The sequence below is a fragment of the Equus quagga genome, chromosome 16, assembly GCF_021613505.1.
Source record: "Equus quagga isolate Etosha38 chromosome 16, UCLA_HA_Equagga_1.0, whole genome shotgun sequence".
NCBI classification, from domain to species: domain Eukaryota; kingdom Metazoa; phylum Chordata; class Mammalia; order Perissodactyla; family Equidae; genus Equus; species Equus quagga.
In genome coordinates, this window is record NC_060282.1 from 12,502,838 (window position 1) to 12,522,107 (window position 19,270).

General features: G+C 38.8%; 1 protein-coding gene across 8 annotated transcripts in view; it reads left to right on the forward strand.

The window, feature by feature from the left end:
• CYRIB (CYFIP related Rac1 interactor B) overlaps positions 1-18,589 on the forward strand; it is a 153,328-nt gene extending 134,739 nt beyond the window's left edge. For all 8 annotated transcript variants that reach the window (XM_046642332.1, XM_046642333.1, XM_046642334.1 and 5 more), the window contains 7 exons: positions 5,139-5,275; positions 6,351-6,428; positions 8,690-8,806; positions 9,724-9,803; positions 11,055-11,181; positions 12,624-12,694; positions 17,855-18,589. In XM_046642332.1, the coding sequence (XP_046498288.1) occupies positions 5,139-5,275; positions 6,351-6,428; positions 8,690-8,806; positions 9,724-9,803; positions 11,055-11,181; positions 12,624-12,694; positions 17,855-17,918 (674 nt within the window). In that variant the 3' untranslated portion in view covers positions 17,919-18,589. The remainder of the gene's footprint in view (positions 1-5,138; positions 5,276-6,350; positions 6,429-8,689; positions 8,807-9,723; positions 9,804-11,054; positions 11,182-12,623; positions 12,695-17,854) is intronic.
• The last annotated feature ends 681 nt before the right edge of the window (positions 18,590-19,270 follow it).

The window sequence follows — 19,270 nt, forward strand, 5'->3', positions numbered from 1 at the left end:
CTGCTCTGCCTTCTTCCTTCTCCAACAAGGGAATTCCAACTTTGCTTACTTATTGTATAGAAGGCACAATTCTCATCTCTGAATCATTTTTCCCAGGAAAGGGAAAAAGCAAAAATTCCTAATTAGTTGCCAGGTTTAAAAATTGGTAATTATTCGAGTTTTATATTCTCTTGTTTTTTTGAAGTCTGCAGTTGCTTTGGGAAAATCAGTAGCTTAGGCAACAATTGATCAGTTGATCTGCGTCTCATTTTGCCAGAGCTCAGTGGCAAACCATCTCTGTGCTTATTAGTTAGGACATGTGCTTTCTAGTTGGCAGGAGGTCCCTATCACTTGTTAGTTTTTTGCATCTTGCCCTTCTTATACCTTTATATTAGCTACTTGGCCATTTGTGTGACTGTTTTAAAATTAAAATTCTATTTTAAAAAAAATGCCTATGTTTTAGAAAAAAGTAAGAGAATGGCTCTATTTTCTTAGATGCAGTACAAACTGTTAAATGTAAAGACAAATAGTGGCCGGCTCCGTGGCTGAGTGGTTAAGTTCGTGCGCTCCGCTGCGGCGGCCCAGGGTTCGGATCCTGGGCGCAGACATGGCACCGCTCGTCTGGCCACGTTGAGGCGTCGTCCCACATCCCACAACTAGAAGGACCTGCAACTAAGATATACAACTGTGTACGGGAGGGTTTGGGGAGATAAAGCAGGGGGAAAAAAAAAAAAGAAAGATTGGCAACAGTTGTTAGCCCAGGTGCCAATCTTTAAAAACAAAACAAAACAAAACACAACTGAATTATAAGAATGATCCCTGCCTTCAACAGGATTATATCTGTGTAGGAGAAAGAGATAAATTACTAAAAAAAAAAAAAAAAAAAAAAACACAAATAATAGTGGAGATAGAAGTGTTTGTGTAAACTGTCTTTCTTACTAGAAATAAGAATTGTAAGTTATTTTCCCAAGCATGACAATCAGTTCTTTCATACTATTTGGGTTTCAATCAAATTTCTCCGTGGTCTGTAGCCTTGTAACCTCAGAGAGCCTACGTCTTTTAATCTTGGTTCTCTTGACTCCTACTTATTTAGAGTTTTTCTTTTGTTGCTAATTCCTAGCTGCATTTGAAGTTAAATTGCTTTGGCTGATGCTCGGGTCCTATTCAAGCTTATCTTGGTCTCTTAGCATTTGCCAGTAAAAAAAGAATAATTAATAGGCCAAACCAATCAGGCTTTACATGTTTTCTTATATTTTAACTATTGGAGTTAAAACAGGCTAGTGGTGTGTGTTCCATCACGGTGTTGTATTGCATTTCAGCAGAGGCATATAGTAATAGGGCAGTTGATAGCAAAAAGCTATCAATTGTTATGCTGTCATGTGGGAGCCTTGTGTAATATATTTCATTTTTGTAGTCTAGGGGCTTCTGTAAAGTTAGGAGCAAAGTACAAATTTAAGATCTCTTGGCCAATAACCTGGTTAATAATGTTTCCAGTTTCCTTGCTGACATGATGCATATCCTTGCTTGCATATGATAGAAACTCAGTGTTTGTTTAATGAATGAGTGAGTGAATGCATGATGGATTAATGATTATACACATCTGATCTAGCAAATATGTGTTGGGTATGTAGGAGAAGCAATAATTATGGATTTTAGGCTTTGGATGCATAGTGCCCTATGTTTGAATTCTGGGTATGCTGCTTATTAGCTGTGTGGTCTTAGTCACATCACTTAAATTCTCTGAGCTCGAGTATCCTATCACCTCCAGTCTGTTGAGCCCTCTGCTTTATATACCACTAAACCTCTCTTGTCTCTTCTCTTCTCTTCCTACCTCTCTGCTGAGCCTGAGATGAGGTTAAGCACCACAGATAGCACACAGAGAACCACACAGCTATGATGATGTGCATGGTCCTTCATGATCTTCCAATCCCAAGGAGATTGTTGCTTGGCCTGAGCACTACAGATGTACCATGGGGTGCAATCTAGAAGAGGGACTCTGATCCCTTGCCAATTTGCATATTTATAGAGGCATCGGGAAGGGATCACTTGACTAATTTGGAAGATTCTGAGCTTTGCCGACAGGGTTGAAACTTGCGGGCCTGGGAAACATCAGATACTTGCTTGTTTCAGTCTGAGGCCTTCCCAGTTGAGGTGGCTGCCTGAGGGAGGGTTGTGTGACAAACTGCTTTGTGTTTCCTCAGTCTTCCTCCTGTTCTAGGGACTTGGCTGTAGGGACCGCCTCTAGGAGTCATAATGAGTGAGTCTCTCCAACATGTTGACTCCTTTTCACTGGGCTAACTTTATCAAAATCTACTCACAAGGTCCCAAAGTGCCCACAATAATTGTGGTCATGTCTCTTGGTGTTTTCAATCCCCTACAGTTCACATCCTTTGGATTTTCTTCTGAGGAGTCAAGGACTGGTCTTTGATAGTAAATGGGTGGCAGTGGAGAATAAATGGCTCTTGTCTCTTAAAGGGCAACTTTCTGCAAAGGCCTTCTCTTCCCAGTCAGCCAGTTGTTTTCCCTTCTTGTTCTACCTTTTGGCCTAATCTGTCTTTATTATTTCTCCCAGTTCTTTTCTTTGCAACCTTCTTATATAACTTTGGTGTCTGCACTGCTCTACCAGCTCATTTCTTCCAGAAATTAGGGCTTAGCAGTCCATTAATTTCCTCCTTGTCATTTACCTTTTCTGCGAATCATAACCATGTGATTTTGTTTTAGGAGCTTCATCAGAGAGAGCAGTCTCTATGCCATCTCTTCTTTGACCTCCCTTTCTTTCCAACTCAGCCAGAGACCTGGGCCACTTTCTGGGATCCTCAGTCTTTGATTCCTCTCTTGACTCAGGGCATTGTAGGCTGGTAGGACTGTCTTGTATCAGCAGAGGCCTCCAAGGTAAGAGGCTGATCTAGCTGCTTCAAAGGCAGATAAACAGTGTTCGCATCTGGAGTTTCCCTATTATAGGTCTACTGTTGAGGGCTTCAGCCATTCATGGACAGACGTTCTCCAACTATGGTCATTGGCCATCCCAACTCAGCCAAGAGACCTGACTCTACCCCTTGGAGGGGGTCTCCCATTCCCCAAAGTGGTAGAACACTGTGAATGGCGGAATTAACCTGAGGCTTGATAAAACCGTGGAAATGCTCATTTCTTTTTTTCTTTAACAGCCTGTAACAGTGCTGATGTTTTGGGCTTTTTAAAAATGGTTTTTGATGTTGCCATATTTCTCAAACTTTGCTTTCCACTTACATTAACACTGACATGTGGAATAAATATTGAGAGAAGTGAATCATTTTTCAAAATAGCCAAAAAATGTTTCTTCTCTTAATTGATCTTCTTCACATGCTGTCTTGCACCTCTATAAGCCATCCATACTCCTTAATCCATTCTCCACATTGCAGATGAAGTGGAGTTTTTAAATGCTAATTTGATGATATCAATACCATGCTTAAATAGTTTTTGCAGGGACGTTAGGATGACAAGGCTAGGGTGTTTCATATAGCACACAAGTTATCTGCATATTATTTCAGTCTTAGGTTCCTCTCCTTTTGGCCCTCTCTCTTCCACTTGTATTGGTCTTCTTGCAGTTCCTCTACTATGTCCTGCTCTGCTCAGTTCAGGATCTGGCTCCCCGCCCTGTCTTTTTGCAAACTCTTGCTCATCCTTAGTGCACTCCACTCTCAGCCCAGATGTCACTTATTCAGGGAGGTCTTTTCCTGAACCTTCAACTAGGTAAGGCCTCATTTTTATACCTTTCTATTGTACTGTGTACTTCTCCTTCTTAACACATATGACAACTGTAATAATTTGTCTTTCTTCTCTCTCTGTAATTAGGCTCCATGAGGGCATAGGGCTTGTCTGTCTTCATCTCTGTTTTTTCCCCTATGCCTGGCCTGTAGTAGACAGTCAATATATTTTCTGACTTTCTATTAAGAAAAGATAATAGCTATCATTTGGAGTTACCATGTGGATTACAGATAATGTCTCTGAAGTGCCTGGCTCAGTACCTGGCGCATGATAGACGCATGAGAAGCGCCTACTATTGGTGATAATCCATAAATTATTATTTTTTAAGATTGCAGAAGGCTAGGTAGAATATTGCTTTATATGAGAGACACAGTTTATTATGGTGGAAAAACTAGAGCTGTGGAGTCAGAAACACCTGGCATTTACTAGCTATATCTTTGGGGTCTAACCTCTTTGAAACTCAGTGTACCCATCTGTAATGCCACATAATAGTTGATGGTGAAAGTTAAATGAGAGACTAGGTTAAGCGCATAGTATGGTGTTATTCATAATTAGGTCTTCATAAATAGTAGAGCTGGTTTTCTTTAAGTTGAGTTGATGATCTCACATAAATTTATGATCATTAATATTTGTTTGTTAATTTGACATTTGTTCGTTATTGTCAGATTGTTGTCTAACTCTGTAAGCTTGTTTTCTCTGAATAGAATCTAGCATTTTTTTCTGATTCTGTAATATGTATCAGAATTAGTTTTGATTTCTGTAATTTTTTTGAAGTGAAAAATTAGTATTTTCATTTTTAAACACAATATTTATTAGTCTGGCATTCCAAAAATAACACTTGTTTCAGTGGGACCATTTTATTTATGTAATGCATTAGAATGTTTATATTAAGGTCCTGAAATACCAAGCTCTAAGACACTCAGGAAGCTAATTAAACCAAGTATTTTGTGTCCTTTAGTAGCTGAAAGAAAGTTTGTGTTTATAAATAAATAGCATATTCAAAGTATGACAAGTTGGTAATTTGTTCATAGCCATGTACAGATTTGATTGTGGACCCAAAGCCATTTTGAAGTTACTCAGCTATAGGTAACAAGTACCATTTCATAAAAATCAACACTGTGTAGAATGGTGAAAGTAATATAAAATTTGCCCTTTGATCCTGGTGTTTAATTCAAATTCACTTTCTGCATTATTTTGAATTTGGGTTTACAGAATTATAAAGTTGAATTAGTCTCTTTAAGGCTTTTATTCTGTTAAATGGTATTCAGTTGTAGTGATTATATTTAGCTAGTGTGGCTTTTAAAGAGATCTTACTTTTATGGGAAGCAAAATTACATTTATAAATTGCTCACTTTTTAATAAACAAATATCAGAGAGATACAAACAACTTAACAATTTTATCTTTTGTTCTTTAGAAGCAGCATTAAGAGGTCTTCTGGGAGCTTTGACGAGTACCCCATACTCCCCTACCCAGCATCTAGAGCGAGAGCAGGCTCTTGCTAAACAGTTTGCAGAAATTCTTCATTTTACACTCCGGTTTGATGAACTCAAGGTGAGATTTTCTGCTGGCCCTGATTGTTAGGAAAATCATGAGTCTTTCAGTGCACACTGGGAGGAAATGCCTGGAGACCTTGTTAAAATGTGTTTAAATGATATCTACTGATCCTTAAAAATGGAAAACTGGATGTAAACATTGTGCAGATCTCTTGATATATGCATAGCAAATAGCAAATGACTGAATATTCGGTCTTCATTTGACTTTGTTTCAAAAATCTTCTCTGAAATAATACTGACTTTTTCTAATATTTTTTTCTTTCCTGCTCATCTCTAATTTTTTCCCAATATTCTTTTATATAAAAATGTTAGGGTATTTTTTTTCTCTTTCCCTCTCTTCTCTCTTTCCCTCTCTCTCATTCTCGTTGTTTCCCTTTCTCTTTCTCTCTCTCTCCCTTTCTCTTTTCCTATCTATCTATGTATAAACGTCCTATTGTTAGAAAGAGTGAGTGTAAAGAAATAAGCACTGGCTTTCCTATCAGGAGCCCTGAGTTCCACTTCAGGCTCCATCACAGGATCCAATCATAAGGCAGGTCCTTTAACTTTTCAGGGCCTCAAGTTCCTTGTCTAGATAATGGAAGAGCTGAATTCATAAGTCCAACATTTCATGATTCTATCATAGACCACCGTTCTCTTATTAATGTACAAGTGGCTTGTATATAAAATTTTAGTCTGTTCAGTTGCTCTGTTGACCATATATACATGCTTTTATTGTAATAATTCAAAACTAGTGCCTACGTATTCCTTTTTGTTCTTATTTGGAAATAATGTTTTTTGGTAAACAATCTTTTAGTATTATTACCTGAAATTATTGAAAGAAGGAAAGTATACTGACTGTGACAAAAAAAAATAGTCTGCACAATTTTATATGTTCAGTAAGGACTGAATAAAGTGTTAAATAATTTAAGTGTGAAGAGCCATCTTAGAGGATACCAGTTTTAGTTCTTAAAATGGTATTACAAATTAGGGAATGTTACTTAACTGATTAAAACTGTGTTTAGTAGATTTTTCACTTAATTTTTACACTATCATTTATACATAATACCTTTTTCTTTCACAAATGTCTTCTGTAGATGACAAATCCTGCCATACAGAATGATTTCAGCTATTATAGAAGAACGTTGAGTCGTATGAGGATTAATAATGTTCCAGTAAGTTAATGCTTTGAATTACTGGGTGGTAATAATAACCCAGCTCTTTATTTATTGTCTATTCTTTTATTTGTTCATTTGCTCATTCATTCAGATAAAGTTAAAGCTAGTAATAAAGTTAGTAATTATGGGCAACCACAGCTGTGGGAAGAAAGAGCAAAATGTAGTAAACCATATGGTGTTTACCTGTTTTTCTACTTAGTCTGTTAAATTCCCATGACTACTTCAATGAAATTGCTTTTTGTCTGTATAACATTGATAGTTATAAAATTTCTCTTTATATTCCCATTTTAACTGCACAAAAATTTTGTGAGTTAGTACTTATGAGTTTTTTGTCCCCATGTTCTTAGAATGGAAGAATTCTAGAGAGAAACTGACCTGGGATAGAAGTACTAACATTGGCAAGGGGGGAGAGCAAGGTCATGGACTTTGAGCACTTCTGTGCCCAATCTGGTTCTTTGAGAAAATGGCTTCTGTGCCCGTTCCTTGTCTAGCATAGCATCTCTTCTCATTTCCTTAGGCTTGTTAGTCTCTTGACTTCTCATCTTAAGCTATTTAATACCCGTTTCTACCTCCAAGGAGTCACATGCCACGAATAAAACCTTAAATAAGGAGAAAGTGTTATCTTTTTCTCTAGGTATTTTGAGGACCTATATCATACTAATAGGTGTGAAAAATAGAGAAATTTCTAGGATCAGCCCTAGCCTCAAGTAGATAGTTTAATAAAGAAATATGTAAATATGCAAGGAGTGGTAGGTGGCATAAGAGGTTGGAAAAAAGTACCAAAGGATACTGTTCATTTTTTTTTCATTGAAAAAATATTTTCTGAAGTGGTTTCTCTAAGATAGGCTCTGGGTTGGAGGAAAGATTTGTCTTCCATGAAGCATTTGTTGTTTGCATCAGTTTGGTTTTGCATAGACCAAGTCCTGCTGTGAGGCTGACCTTATCGTCTGTCTTTTTTATACCCACCATGTAAAATAAGTAAAAGCAAAACACCAGTCCTCTATGACAGCCATCCTGCCATCACTCAAGGCCAAAGACGTTAAAGTCATCTTTGTACTGTGTTTAGCCTTCAGTAATTATAAGTAAATCCAGTCACTGTCAAGTGAAATCTCTCTCAGATCTCTTCCCTGTCCCCCTCTTCATCTCTTAATACTTCTATCTCAGTTGAGAGCCTAATTCTCACTCTCCTGTTGGCAATCATTCTGTAGCAGTAGAACTTATTTTCTGACCTAGAGTCTTTTCCTTTTTGGTACAGTCTGCCCACTGTCGTCAGTTAAGTTTCTTTAGAAAATTGAAGGGCCGGCTGGTGGTGCAGTGGTTAAGTGCGCACGTTGTGCTTCGGCGGCCCGGGGTTCGCCGGTTCGGATCCCAGGTGCGGACGTGGCACCACTTGGCAAGCCATGGTGTGGTAGGCGTCCCACATATAAAATAGAGGAAGATGGGCACGGATGTTAGCTCAGGGCTAGTCTTCCTCAGCAAAAAGAGGAGGACTGGCAGCAGTTAGCTCAGGGCTAATCTTACCCCCCCCCCAAAAAAAAAGACTTCATTTCTTATTCCTTTCTTCTGACACTCTAAGTGGCTCCCCGTACTTAGATACGAACTTAAGCTATAGTCTCACCCTAATCTTCCTTCCCAACCTTATCTTTCACTAGTTGCTGTCCCTTATTACACTGAATACATTGAATTACACGGAATTACATTCTGCTAAGTCATTGGAAGACATGCTCCTCCCCTTGACTGGTTGGAATACGTTGTTTACCTGCCCATCTTCACTTGCCAAAGCCTGACTCTTCTGTGCGTCCATTTTAGTTTCTTCCAGTCTATCTAACTTAATGTTTCTGTCACCCGCCTTTTCCATCATTATCTCTTAGCATGTTATTGTGGTTGCAGTGTGGATTCTTGTGTGTTCCCAGTGGAGGCAGGGTGCAATGTCAGTCATCTTCCTATCTTCCATGGAATTTAGAACAATCCCTTTTATACGTTAGGCAGCCCATCAAGGTTTTATTTAATTGCTTAATATCATTTAAAATATTTTAAAGGTTAATCTTTTAAAAAATTGCTTAATGTCATTTTTAGTATTTGTGTTCTCAAAGAATATTTAAGTATTATGTGTACTTGAGGGTCTAAAATATAAGAGTATTTATTAGATTAACTTAACAAGCGTTAATGAGACAGGCACTCTGCCTAGGTTCTTTTATAAATGTTAGTATATTTAATACTTTATGAACTGATGCCAAGTACTCATATTTTCCACATAGGCAGAAGGAGAAAATGAAGTAAATAATGAATTGGCAAATCGAATGTCTTTGTTTTACGCTGAGGCAACCCCAATGCTGAAAACCTTAAGTGATGCCACGACAAAATTTGTCTCCGAGGTAAGCCTTGTCTAGGATGTTGTTCTTTGCCTTGTTACTCTCCTGCCTGTCTGCATACATGATGACCTCAGCAAGTCTCATGACTTTTAAGTCCCATCCCTAAGCTGATAGACTCCCAGTGTATACACTGAGTCGTGTCCCCTTCCCTGACGCCCACATGTGCACATCTACCTGCCTGTTTGCAGTCTCTTTGGTTGTATTGTTGACACCTCATCGGTATCATGACCAAATTGAAGTCTTGATTTTTTTCCCCCACCAACTCTGCCCTTTCTCCAGTCTTTCCTTTCTCAACTAACAGTAACACTGTACAAGCAAATAAGGGTTATAATTCTAAATTCTTTCCTTTATCTCATCCCCTATATCCACTCCATCAGACAGTCTTAGTGGCTCTCCCTCCAGAATACACCCTGAATCTGAAAACTTAACCCCTGTCTTGCTACCTCTCCAGATCAGTCTACCATCCTCTCACCTGGAGTACTGTGTTCATGTCTGACTGTTCTTATCTCTTCCACTCTTGCCCCACTGTAATCTCTTCTCTAAAGAGCAGCCAAATAATCTTAAAACATAAACCACATTCCCTTCATCCTCTGCCTAAGATGTTTGCAGTGACATCCCAATACCCTTAGGATAAAATCCATATACCTCATGGCCTGTGAGGCCCGGTCTGCATGTTGCAGTTGTTTCCGTCCAGCTAGAATGTAAGCGCCTCTTGGGAGAATAGGGTCTTGGCTGTCTTGATCCTAGCTGTTTCCCTAGAGCTCAGAACAGTCCCCGGAATCCAGTGCACATTTTACAAAATTGACCGAAGGAACCAGATTTTAAAGTTGCTAATTTTTCGTGTTATGCTGAGTTTAAATTCTGCATAAGTAATAACTGTTGGTCACTTTTACTTTTTTTGTTTTCCATACACTTTACAGAATAAAAATTTACCGATAGAAAATACCACAGATTGTCTAAGCACCATGGCTAGTGTATGCAGAGTCATGCTTGAAACACCGTGAGTATCAGCTGATCTTTTTCCCTTTAACTTTCATGTTGAAATGTTTGTCCAGATATGAATATGTCATATTTGGAAGGTGGAAATCAAGTATATCTCACGTATCCAATGTTAACATATGAACAAAATTAAAATAATTTGACAGCTTAATGTAGCTTGTGGTTAGGTATGAAGTACAGCTGGTTTTCAGGTGCCTCAGACCAGTCAGACTAACTTAAACTCTTTGGAATGGGGATTTTGTGGAGCTTTTTTGGGTGTGGGGGATGAGTTTTGGTTATGCTTCTCATAACCATTCTCTCTCCCTTTTCACTAGAGAAGCTTGCCTGTTTGCTAGAGAGTTAGAGTTATTCTCCTTGTCCTTTTCTCTCAGTATTAGTTCTCAGTCTTCAATTTTTTTCTTGAACACTAACCTAAATTCTCTTCTGGGTTTCTCCTCTCCCTCAAACCATTTATGGTGTACACCACAAAGTTTTCTGGCTGGATTTTCCTGACAGCAGGCAGAAAAAAATCTCTCCTGGATTCCTGAATAATATATGGTTTTACTAGATAACTTTTGTTTTTGTGGAGCTTTTTATTTTCCAAAGCACTATAATATACATCATCTTACTGGAAAACCTTATGAAGTAAGAGGGCAACTACTCAGCGTCATCATCATTCCAATTAGGGGAGCAACCTCCTGGGAAATGGAGGGACTAATGCACAGTGGATGACCCCACACATGTGCCTGGATGTCTCTGTTTTTGTTCTGGACTTTCTGCCATGCCATGCTGCCTTCTGTATAGACAAAAGTTCTATTTTCTTTTTCCCAAATGAGAGAAGAATATGATTAAATTTTAGCAAATTAAAACTCAGTAATACAATAATGTGTTTAGATCAAGATCGCCCCTAAATTGCAAAAATACTTGCTCTGTTAAGCTAGTAACTTTTTTCATCATAGTAATCATAATAGCCTTTACAAAGCGCCCATCCCCAACTTGTACTTTGGGGCTACTTTTAATTTCTCTAAAATTGTCTGACCCCTGCAGGCAGAATGGGTAGCATACTAAGGTGTGTATAGAGACCAGAATATGTAAATGATAGCTGTTCCACCCACCTCATTTCTCTGGGAATCTCATGCAGAGAAGGAGGTGGTGCACAATGTTCTCTCTTTTAGAGATCAACAGGATAACGTCTTTGAGCATCAGCTGAGAGTTGAATCAGCTCATTAGTTTGTGATGTGCTTCATCCATCCATATCTTTTCTACCCTCCAGGGAATACAGAAGCAGATTTACAAATGAAGAGACAGTGTCATTCTGCTTGAGGGTAATGGTGGGTGTCATAATACTCTATGACCATGTACATCCAGTGGGAGCATTTGCCAAAACTTCAAAAATTGATGTAAGTTATATTGTTTTATATAATTCCCAATAATTTCCATACATGGAAATCATAGACTTTTATTTAAAGAGCTGGCAGACTGCACTCTGTTGCAGAACTCAGGTTTATAGTTTGTGATAGTGGTGGATTTTGGTTTCCTCTACTCTCTTGCAGTATTATTTACAGCCTGTATACAGATGTAAAATGATTGAAGGATAACTGTATTGTTTTTCAGAGTATCTCCATGTAGGGAAACCTCACACTCATAAGTGGTCCTGCATATTTGGCAACGTAAATAGATAATCAGGCATACGAAATTTTTTTTTATTGTATCCTTTCATTACTTTGGCTAAAGCCCATTTCAAACAAAAGTGTATATTAAAAGTCAGTAGAGGTGCTCCAGTGAAGAAAGTTGAAAACTACATATTTTCCCTCCTCCCCTCAATCATCATAAATTGTGGCTATAGCCTGGGTTTCTCTGTTTTGTCATTTCTCTCCTCACCTTGTCACATCTGGTTCATCAGAATTATCACCAGTGTTTGGTGAGAATTGTGTCCAGTTTCCCTTTCACAGCTAGTTCAGGCTCTTAGCATTTCATAGGTAGATTGCTTATTGCTAGCTGGTCTTCCTGCCTTCATTCATAGCCATCCTATGTAAAGAGAAATGAGTTAGTATTTATTGAGTGATTACTGGGTCCCAGGAATTTTGCATTTGTTCTCCCATTTAACTCTGAAAATACTCATAGGATGTAGGTGTTATCTCCCTCGTACTAATAGAGAAATTAAAGCTTAGGGAAATGAAGTAGTATAGTTGCTAGTGAATGGTAGAGCGGGATTTTGAACTCACATCTCCATGGCTTCCAAAGCCTGTGGTATCTCTGCTATGCTGTGGTTTTTCACAATAACCAGGCTCATCTTCCTTATGTACCATCTTCGTTGAGTTGTTCCCTTGTTTAATAGCCTGTGACAAGCCCCTGCTGCCGTCCCCATCAGTTCCACATGAGTGCTCATGGCTTTCCAGGCCCCTGTACGCTCCCCTGTGCGAGTCGTCTCAGCCCTGCAGAATTCTGTCCTCTGTGTGTGATGTACGTCATTATTGTTGTTATGGCGTTTGTCTGCCTCTTTTCCTTGCCAGCGTGTCCATTCTGTCCTTTCCAATGTTACTCAACACCTTTTCCAGGAAGTCTTCCCTTCGCTGACCCTTAGTTTCTCATGTGGGTGGGTGGTGCTTCAGTTTGACTGATTGGGTTCTCAGGAAGTTTTGTTTGGCTGACAAACTGAAAATAACAACACTTGGGTAGATTTTTTTTCTTCCTGTTCTAAGAATAATTATTTTGACATTTCTAATGTGTAATTTCTTATGAGTTCTGTAATTATGGTGCTAGTTTAAGTATTACTGTTTTGAAAGTGAATGTTAGATGAAAAGAAAGATGTTTCACCTTTTCTGTTTCCTTTTTTCCTCAGATGAAAGGTTGTATCAAAGTTCTTAAGGACCAACCTCCTAATAGTGTAGAAGGTCTTCTCAATGCTCTCAGGTGTGTATATGTACATGTGCATGTGTATAGGAAAAGTTTACGTAAGAAAATGCTTCCAAATGTGAATAGCGCAAAGGATGTGAACGTGAATGTTGCATGTAGAAATGCAAAGATCTTGTTTTGCTCACTGGTAATCTTGCTTTCAAATGTTGGTTACAGGATTTTTATAATGAAGTGGTGTGTGTGTCTGTTTACATAAGTGAGAGTAGCAGTTTTGTTTCTTTGCTGAAGATTTTGGCTTTCATTTTTTGCCTCTCTTAAAGCAGAGATGCTTATCGTTTATTTTTTAATGAAAGTAATACATGCTAATTATAAATAAAATTCATCAAATACAGGAACATTTAAAGAAAAAGAAGTCATATTATCTCACTATTTTGGAACAAAGTGCTGTTAACATTTTGGTATATGTTCTTGTAGAGGTTTTTTCTTTACACTTAAAGGTAGTCATAGGTTTATATAGCAGTTATCCTTTCACAAAATAATACCATACAAACTGTTTTACAGCTAACTCTCTTCCCTTAATGTAGTGTAATTACATTTCTGTGTTCAGAAATACACATCTCTATTATTTTTGTATATTTTGTCTAGTGAAAAAACAGTCATTATTTGAGGTCTTTTCTCAGCATAGACTATTTGATTTAGCTAAGAATGAAGGAATATTTTTAAATGAAAATCTCAACACATTATAACATCTTGACTACAGAGATTTAATTGGTGATATAATTTCCCTAACATACAAGATGATTTGCTCATTACTTGATTATTTGGGGTTTAAGCACAAAAATTATATGAACACAGAAATATTTATATAGTGACTTTTTGAGGCCACAGGCCATCTTTGCGTTTCACTGCAGTGCATTGTAGTTCACAGAATAGAATGAAGTGATTTCCAATTCACTATTATATTCCCCGCATATTTTGTGAGCAAAACAGATTGTATTCCTCTTGAATACTTAGTCGCACCTGGTACGTCATAAAGTGAAATCTAGGCTGCGTCATTTCAGCTGAGTGGAACCATCAAATGATTTTATTAAGGTTATGAGAACTATTCTGTAAGCAGCGATAACCTAAATGATCTAAATGCACATCAGAAAGATTAAGGGACATAGTAAAGCAATTAAAAATTCTTACAATGTTACGCTATTTCATCCATTTCAACCAAGTCTACTTTTTAGAATTTTTTACTCCTGAGGTTTTCGCAATGCAAACTGCATTGGTTTTTACCAGTATTTATGGTGGTGTGAATCTTTCCTACTTGGTCCCCTTCTCAACGAACGCCCACTGGGTCCAGGCAGCCTGACTTCTCCCAAGCCCTTTTCTTTTGGATTGGTTAGACTCTGAAGCCGGCAAGTGACAGGAAATCTTTTTTAACAACTAAGAGAGAATTGAGATTCAGAAGGTTTTAGTGTTATTTCTTTACCTTGAAGGGACTATGCTTAAAACATTAATTTAAAAACCCAAGAGTTTACTTTTCTTTTTTAGAGTGTAAAGGGAGGTCAATGTCTTTTTCTCTAGAGTTGGGGCAGAAGAGGGCAGTGGCAGTGAGTGAGCGATGGAGTTGAGGGCTCCACGCAGCAGTCTGTGAGGGAGAGGGGAGGAGAAGCAGCAGTGAGGCGGGAGCTGTCGGCACTTCCCTTAGGTTTTCTTTTCAAATATAGAATGGAGGGGCTGGCCTAGTGGCATAGTGGTTAAGTTTGCATGCTCCACTTCCACAGCCTGGGGTTTGCGGGTTCAGATCCTGGGCACAGACCTACATACCTGCTCATCAAGTCATGCTGTGCTGGCATCCCACATGCAAAATAAAGGAAGACGGGCACAGATGTTAGCTCAGTGCCTATCTTCCTCAGCAAAAAAATACGTATATATATTAAAAGTATATATATTTATAAAAACTAAAAATTCGAAAATGAAGGTTTTTTGCAGTGACAACTCTTGAACTGTCTGTATTCTTAGTGACCATATTCTGTGTCTGCTTCTTATTTTTTCACCTGGAAAGTTCTATAAGGCTAATTAGTTTAGTTGATGCTGTGGAGTGGTGGTTATAATTAGTAACATTTTTATATCACTGTCAATGTCCAGCGCAATTTTATATGTAGGACTTATCTTCACCACAGATAACTCTGTGAGGCAGGTGTGGCTATGGGGTGTTGGAGGTGTCTCCGTTGTACAAAAGAGTTACCTTAAGATCTGGAGAGACTAAAGATTATACAGCTAAGTAAATGTTGGAGCCTTTTTTCAAATTCAGGATTTCATTCTTGAAATCCCAAATACGTGATGTCACACTGTTGAGCCTTAAGTTTGCTATGTGCTTGAACTTCAGTGTGCTTTGGAATCGCCTGGGTGGATATGAAAGATGCACACTCCCAGGACACCACCTCCAGAGCGTCTCTTCCTTGGGTCTGGCGTAGGCTCAGGCACCTGCATTTTAAATACACGCCCCGGCTGACGTAGGTAATGCTGATCCTTTGAGAAACACTGCTTAAACTAAATCAACCAGCCCTTAGAGTGCTTCACTCAGAGCAAAGGAGATACTGTTAAGAAAGCATTTTGTAATCCCAAAAGTGCTGTGCAAGTTTTAATTGTTATTTACACCTCTACAAAATGGAACCCCTTTTTGCTGAATTACTATTTTTTTTAGTGAGTAGCCAGTTTACTAGAGATGTTCACTCCATAGTTTTCCTAAGAGCCAACAGTTAATAACCAAACTATTTTAAATGTGAGTATAATTGTGCATATATATATTGTTTATTTTGAATGCTTTTCTGTAGTAATTATGTCGTACCTCCAGCTTACAGTATGTGATTATGAGAAGGCAACAAGTTATGTCTACATTTTACAGGTGGAGAAATGGAACCAAATACCTTTAAGCATAAGAGGAGAGAGCTGGAGCTGGGGGGTTAAAGTTCAGTGCTAGACAGTTGCCTTCTTTATTAAATTTAAGAGTAAAGGTAAATAAGTTTTCCTTCAGTAGAAGAGTCGTATGCACTTGGGAAAGGACTTGTTTTTTGTGCACAAAGTCAAATGATGCCATACGTGTTCATACATTACTTTCACATACCTCAGACATTACTGACCTTTTCCTGATGCAGTGTGGTGATGTCATAACCTCCATTGACTCTGTCTGGGGAAGGATCTGAGACCCGTGGAAACTCATGACCACATCCCATGGAAGGAACGAGAACTTGTGCCTGAGTAGAGAGAAAAGCACTTACAACTTTGCAAGGTCACAGTACCTTGCTGAGTAGTAATACTTTTAAGTACTCTGTAGTGGAAATTTTGTTATTCATGTTACTCGGCTCTTTGCATCATCCAGTTGTACAAAAGAGGGGGGCGGAAACAGAAATGAAGGGATGGATGTTGAAAATTCTTTTCTCCTGACATCAGTAGGATTATGTGTAGCTATGTATACTTTATCTGCACTTGGTAACTGAATCACGGCTTAAGTCTGCTGCGTCACCGACCTCTTAATTAATATTCCTTTATGGATTTTCATTTCCAGCCTGGCTGCTTACCTCCTTATGTTCCTGCCACAAATTCTTATTTAGCGCCTGTCATGTGCCAGGCACTCTGGGATCTGTTGAGTAACGTGGGAACAGTGGGAAGTGGGAACAGTGGGAAGTGACTTCCAAGTAAAACTGTAGAGAGTATATCAGATACTTTGTCTCTTTACCTATCCAAACAGTTACTTGAGTATAGGTCCTTCCTTCAGTTTTTAAAATTGATTTGAAATGAACCTAACAAGAATTGAGTTTTAATTTCCTTAACACAGAAAGGCTATCTGTGTGTACCTGCTTAAAATGATATAGTCCTTGAAGATTATTTGTGAAATTCTTGTAAGCCAAATTAACCAAACAGCATTAAGTTCTGTCTAAATTATCTCCAAAATGTATCCCGCAGTCAAGCTTTTGAGCACCTATTTCCATTGCTGCTGATCTGGTCCAAGCCTTGGTCATCTGTCTCTCAGACCTTTGTCATAGCCTAGCCCCGTGCTTGGTCCCTCTGCTTCTCCTTCTGCTCCCTCCGGTTCTCCCTCAGCAGCCAGAGTGATCCTTTGAAAACATAAATGAAATCACACAGCACTTCCCCACTTCATGTCCTCCACTGGCGTCTCTGCACTTAGAAGAATCTCCAGACTCCTCACTGTGGCCTGTAGTGTCCCTGTGACCTGCTCTTTCCTGGTCTCTGTGGCCCCGTCTAGTACTTTCCTCCTAGGTTTACCCCTTCTGGAGTATTCATGTGTTATCATCTTTCTCTGTCTGCTAGGTTGTAAGCTCTGGAATAGTGCCTAACACGTAGTAGGCTTGCTTATTGAATTTCTGCCATGTAGAGGAATCCTATGGTGAATCTTCTCATAAAATAATCACTCTTAGTGAGTCTTTTTTGGATTCTTAATTTGGATTTATATGCTTTATAGCAAAACACCTCTGCCTAGAAGTAAGGCGCTGAGAGGATTGAAGCGTGTTGGGATGTGACGGGTACAGCTGTAGTAGCTGAGCTGACTTAAATACAGAATAGAACAGGGGTCAGCGAAGTTCTCTCTGAAGGGCCAGAGAGTGAGCACGTGCTTTAGGCTTTGTGGGCCACATGGTTTCTGTCATAGCTGCTCAACTCTGCCATTGTTCCAAGAAAGTAACCCTAGAAAATACTTACAGGAATCAGCATGGCTGCATTCCAGTAAAACCTTTTATGTAAACACTGAAATTTGAATTTCATATATTGTACATCTTAACATGAAATAGTCTTCTTTTGATTTTTTCCCCTAGCTATTTAAAAATGTAAAGTATGCTTAGCTTACAGGCTTTACCAAAAACACAGGTGGTGGGCTGGATGTGGCCTGCAGGCCGTGATTTGCAGACTCCTGGCTGTAACAGTTAGTTCCTGTGGGTGACATGTCACAGCTCATTGTTTACTTGAGAATTGAACCAGATCGATTCAGGGAGGTAGTTAAACAGCTAAGGTAAGCAGCTGTTGGGTGTTCTGTGTGAAAAGCGGTAGGGAGGCTAAGGTAGGCAGAACCTGAACAGGGTTAAAGCTGGGAGGAGGCCTGATTTGTGAGAGGTGCCTTCCCTGGCTAGTTGCTCATCTTTGGTAGTTTAGAACTCAATGCAGGTAATGTTGTCGTTTTAAATTCCCTAAAATCGATGTCCTTTTTACTTTTAGGTACACGACAAAACATTTGAATGATGAGACTACCTCCAAGCAAATTAAATCTATGCTGCAATAACAGTTCTGGAACAAGCACCTGCTGTAGACAAAGACAGTATTCTGCAGTGACTGGGAATGCACAGTTTTTAGTGATTGCAATTCCTCTCTCATTTACTCTTGCTTTGTATTTCTGTCCTCTGTTCCTCCTCCCTCTTTTTTAATCATGTTCTTGTTCTTAAGACTTCTTTTCTGTGCCAAAATCAGTAAAGTTATACTCTGAAGGGACATTGTCCTTTCAAACAGGCCATCTAAGGCAGCTAATTATGCATTGCATTGGGGTCTCTACTGAGAAAAATTCTGTGACTTGAACTAAATATTTTTAAATGTGGATTTTTTTTGAAAACTAATATTTAATATTGCTTCTCCTGCATGGCAAAACTGCCTATTCTGCTATTTAAAAACCCTCAATGACTTTATTTTCTACTGCCGCTTTTTTCATGTGCAGCCAAAATGAAAATGTTTAAATTAACTGTGTTGTACAAATGGTACCCAACACAAACTTTTTTTAAATTAGTAAGACTTTTGTTTAAAGTTTTAAGTTTGCATTTTGACTTTTTTTGTAAGGATGTATGTTGTGTGTTTAACCTTTATTAACTAACGTTACAAACTGTGATGTGTGCGTAGAGTATTACGTATGCATGTTCATGTTTAAAGAATGGCTGTTGATGATAAAATAAAAATCAGCTTTCATTTTTCTAAGTGTGGCTTGGTTCACTGATGTTTGTTTTTAGGTTTCTAAAGCTTTCCCTGTGTCTATTTTTATGGAATGCATACACTCATTGCACAATTTTCCCTCCTTTTAGGGGGAGCTGGGTCCTTTTAATAGTATATTTCTTCATTATTGTCTCTGTACACAGTTTTGCTTTTAAAATCTTGCTAGTTGCAGTGAGACCAGCGAGCTTATCATTAGCTTGACTTTTATTCTTGGTTTAGTCTTGTCTGGATGTAGTTGTAGAAGGAAAAACGCCCTCTTCCTTGATTCCTGTTTCCCGGGAAGGCAAGGGCAGCACCTTGCAGCAGAGCGTGTGGGATAAGCACTGCCCGTAATACCAGGAGGCACTTCCCAGGGGAACTTGAAGTCCGTGATCGCACTAGTGTGGAAAACTAGCATGTGTGTTATTTTAAGATCATAAAACCTTAATCATGAAATCTGAATGTCATCATTGGGAGAAGCTTCTTAAAGATTGTTTAGTCCAACCATGCTGGTTGTTTAATGAGAAGAGTTTCTGAGCTGTGAGACAGTTAAGAGGGTTAACTCTGGAAGAGAATCCCAGGGCCTTCCATCAAAACCTTCTGGCTTAATAGTGCCGGATCTTGACTCCCACAGCCCTTCATCATGGAAGCCCTGCTGCCCTCTCTGGTCTTCCTCCC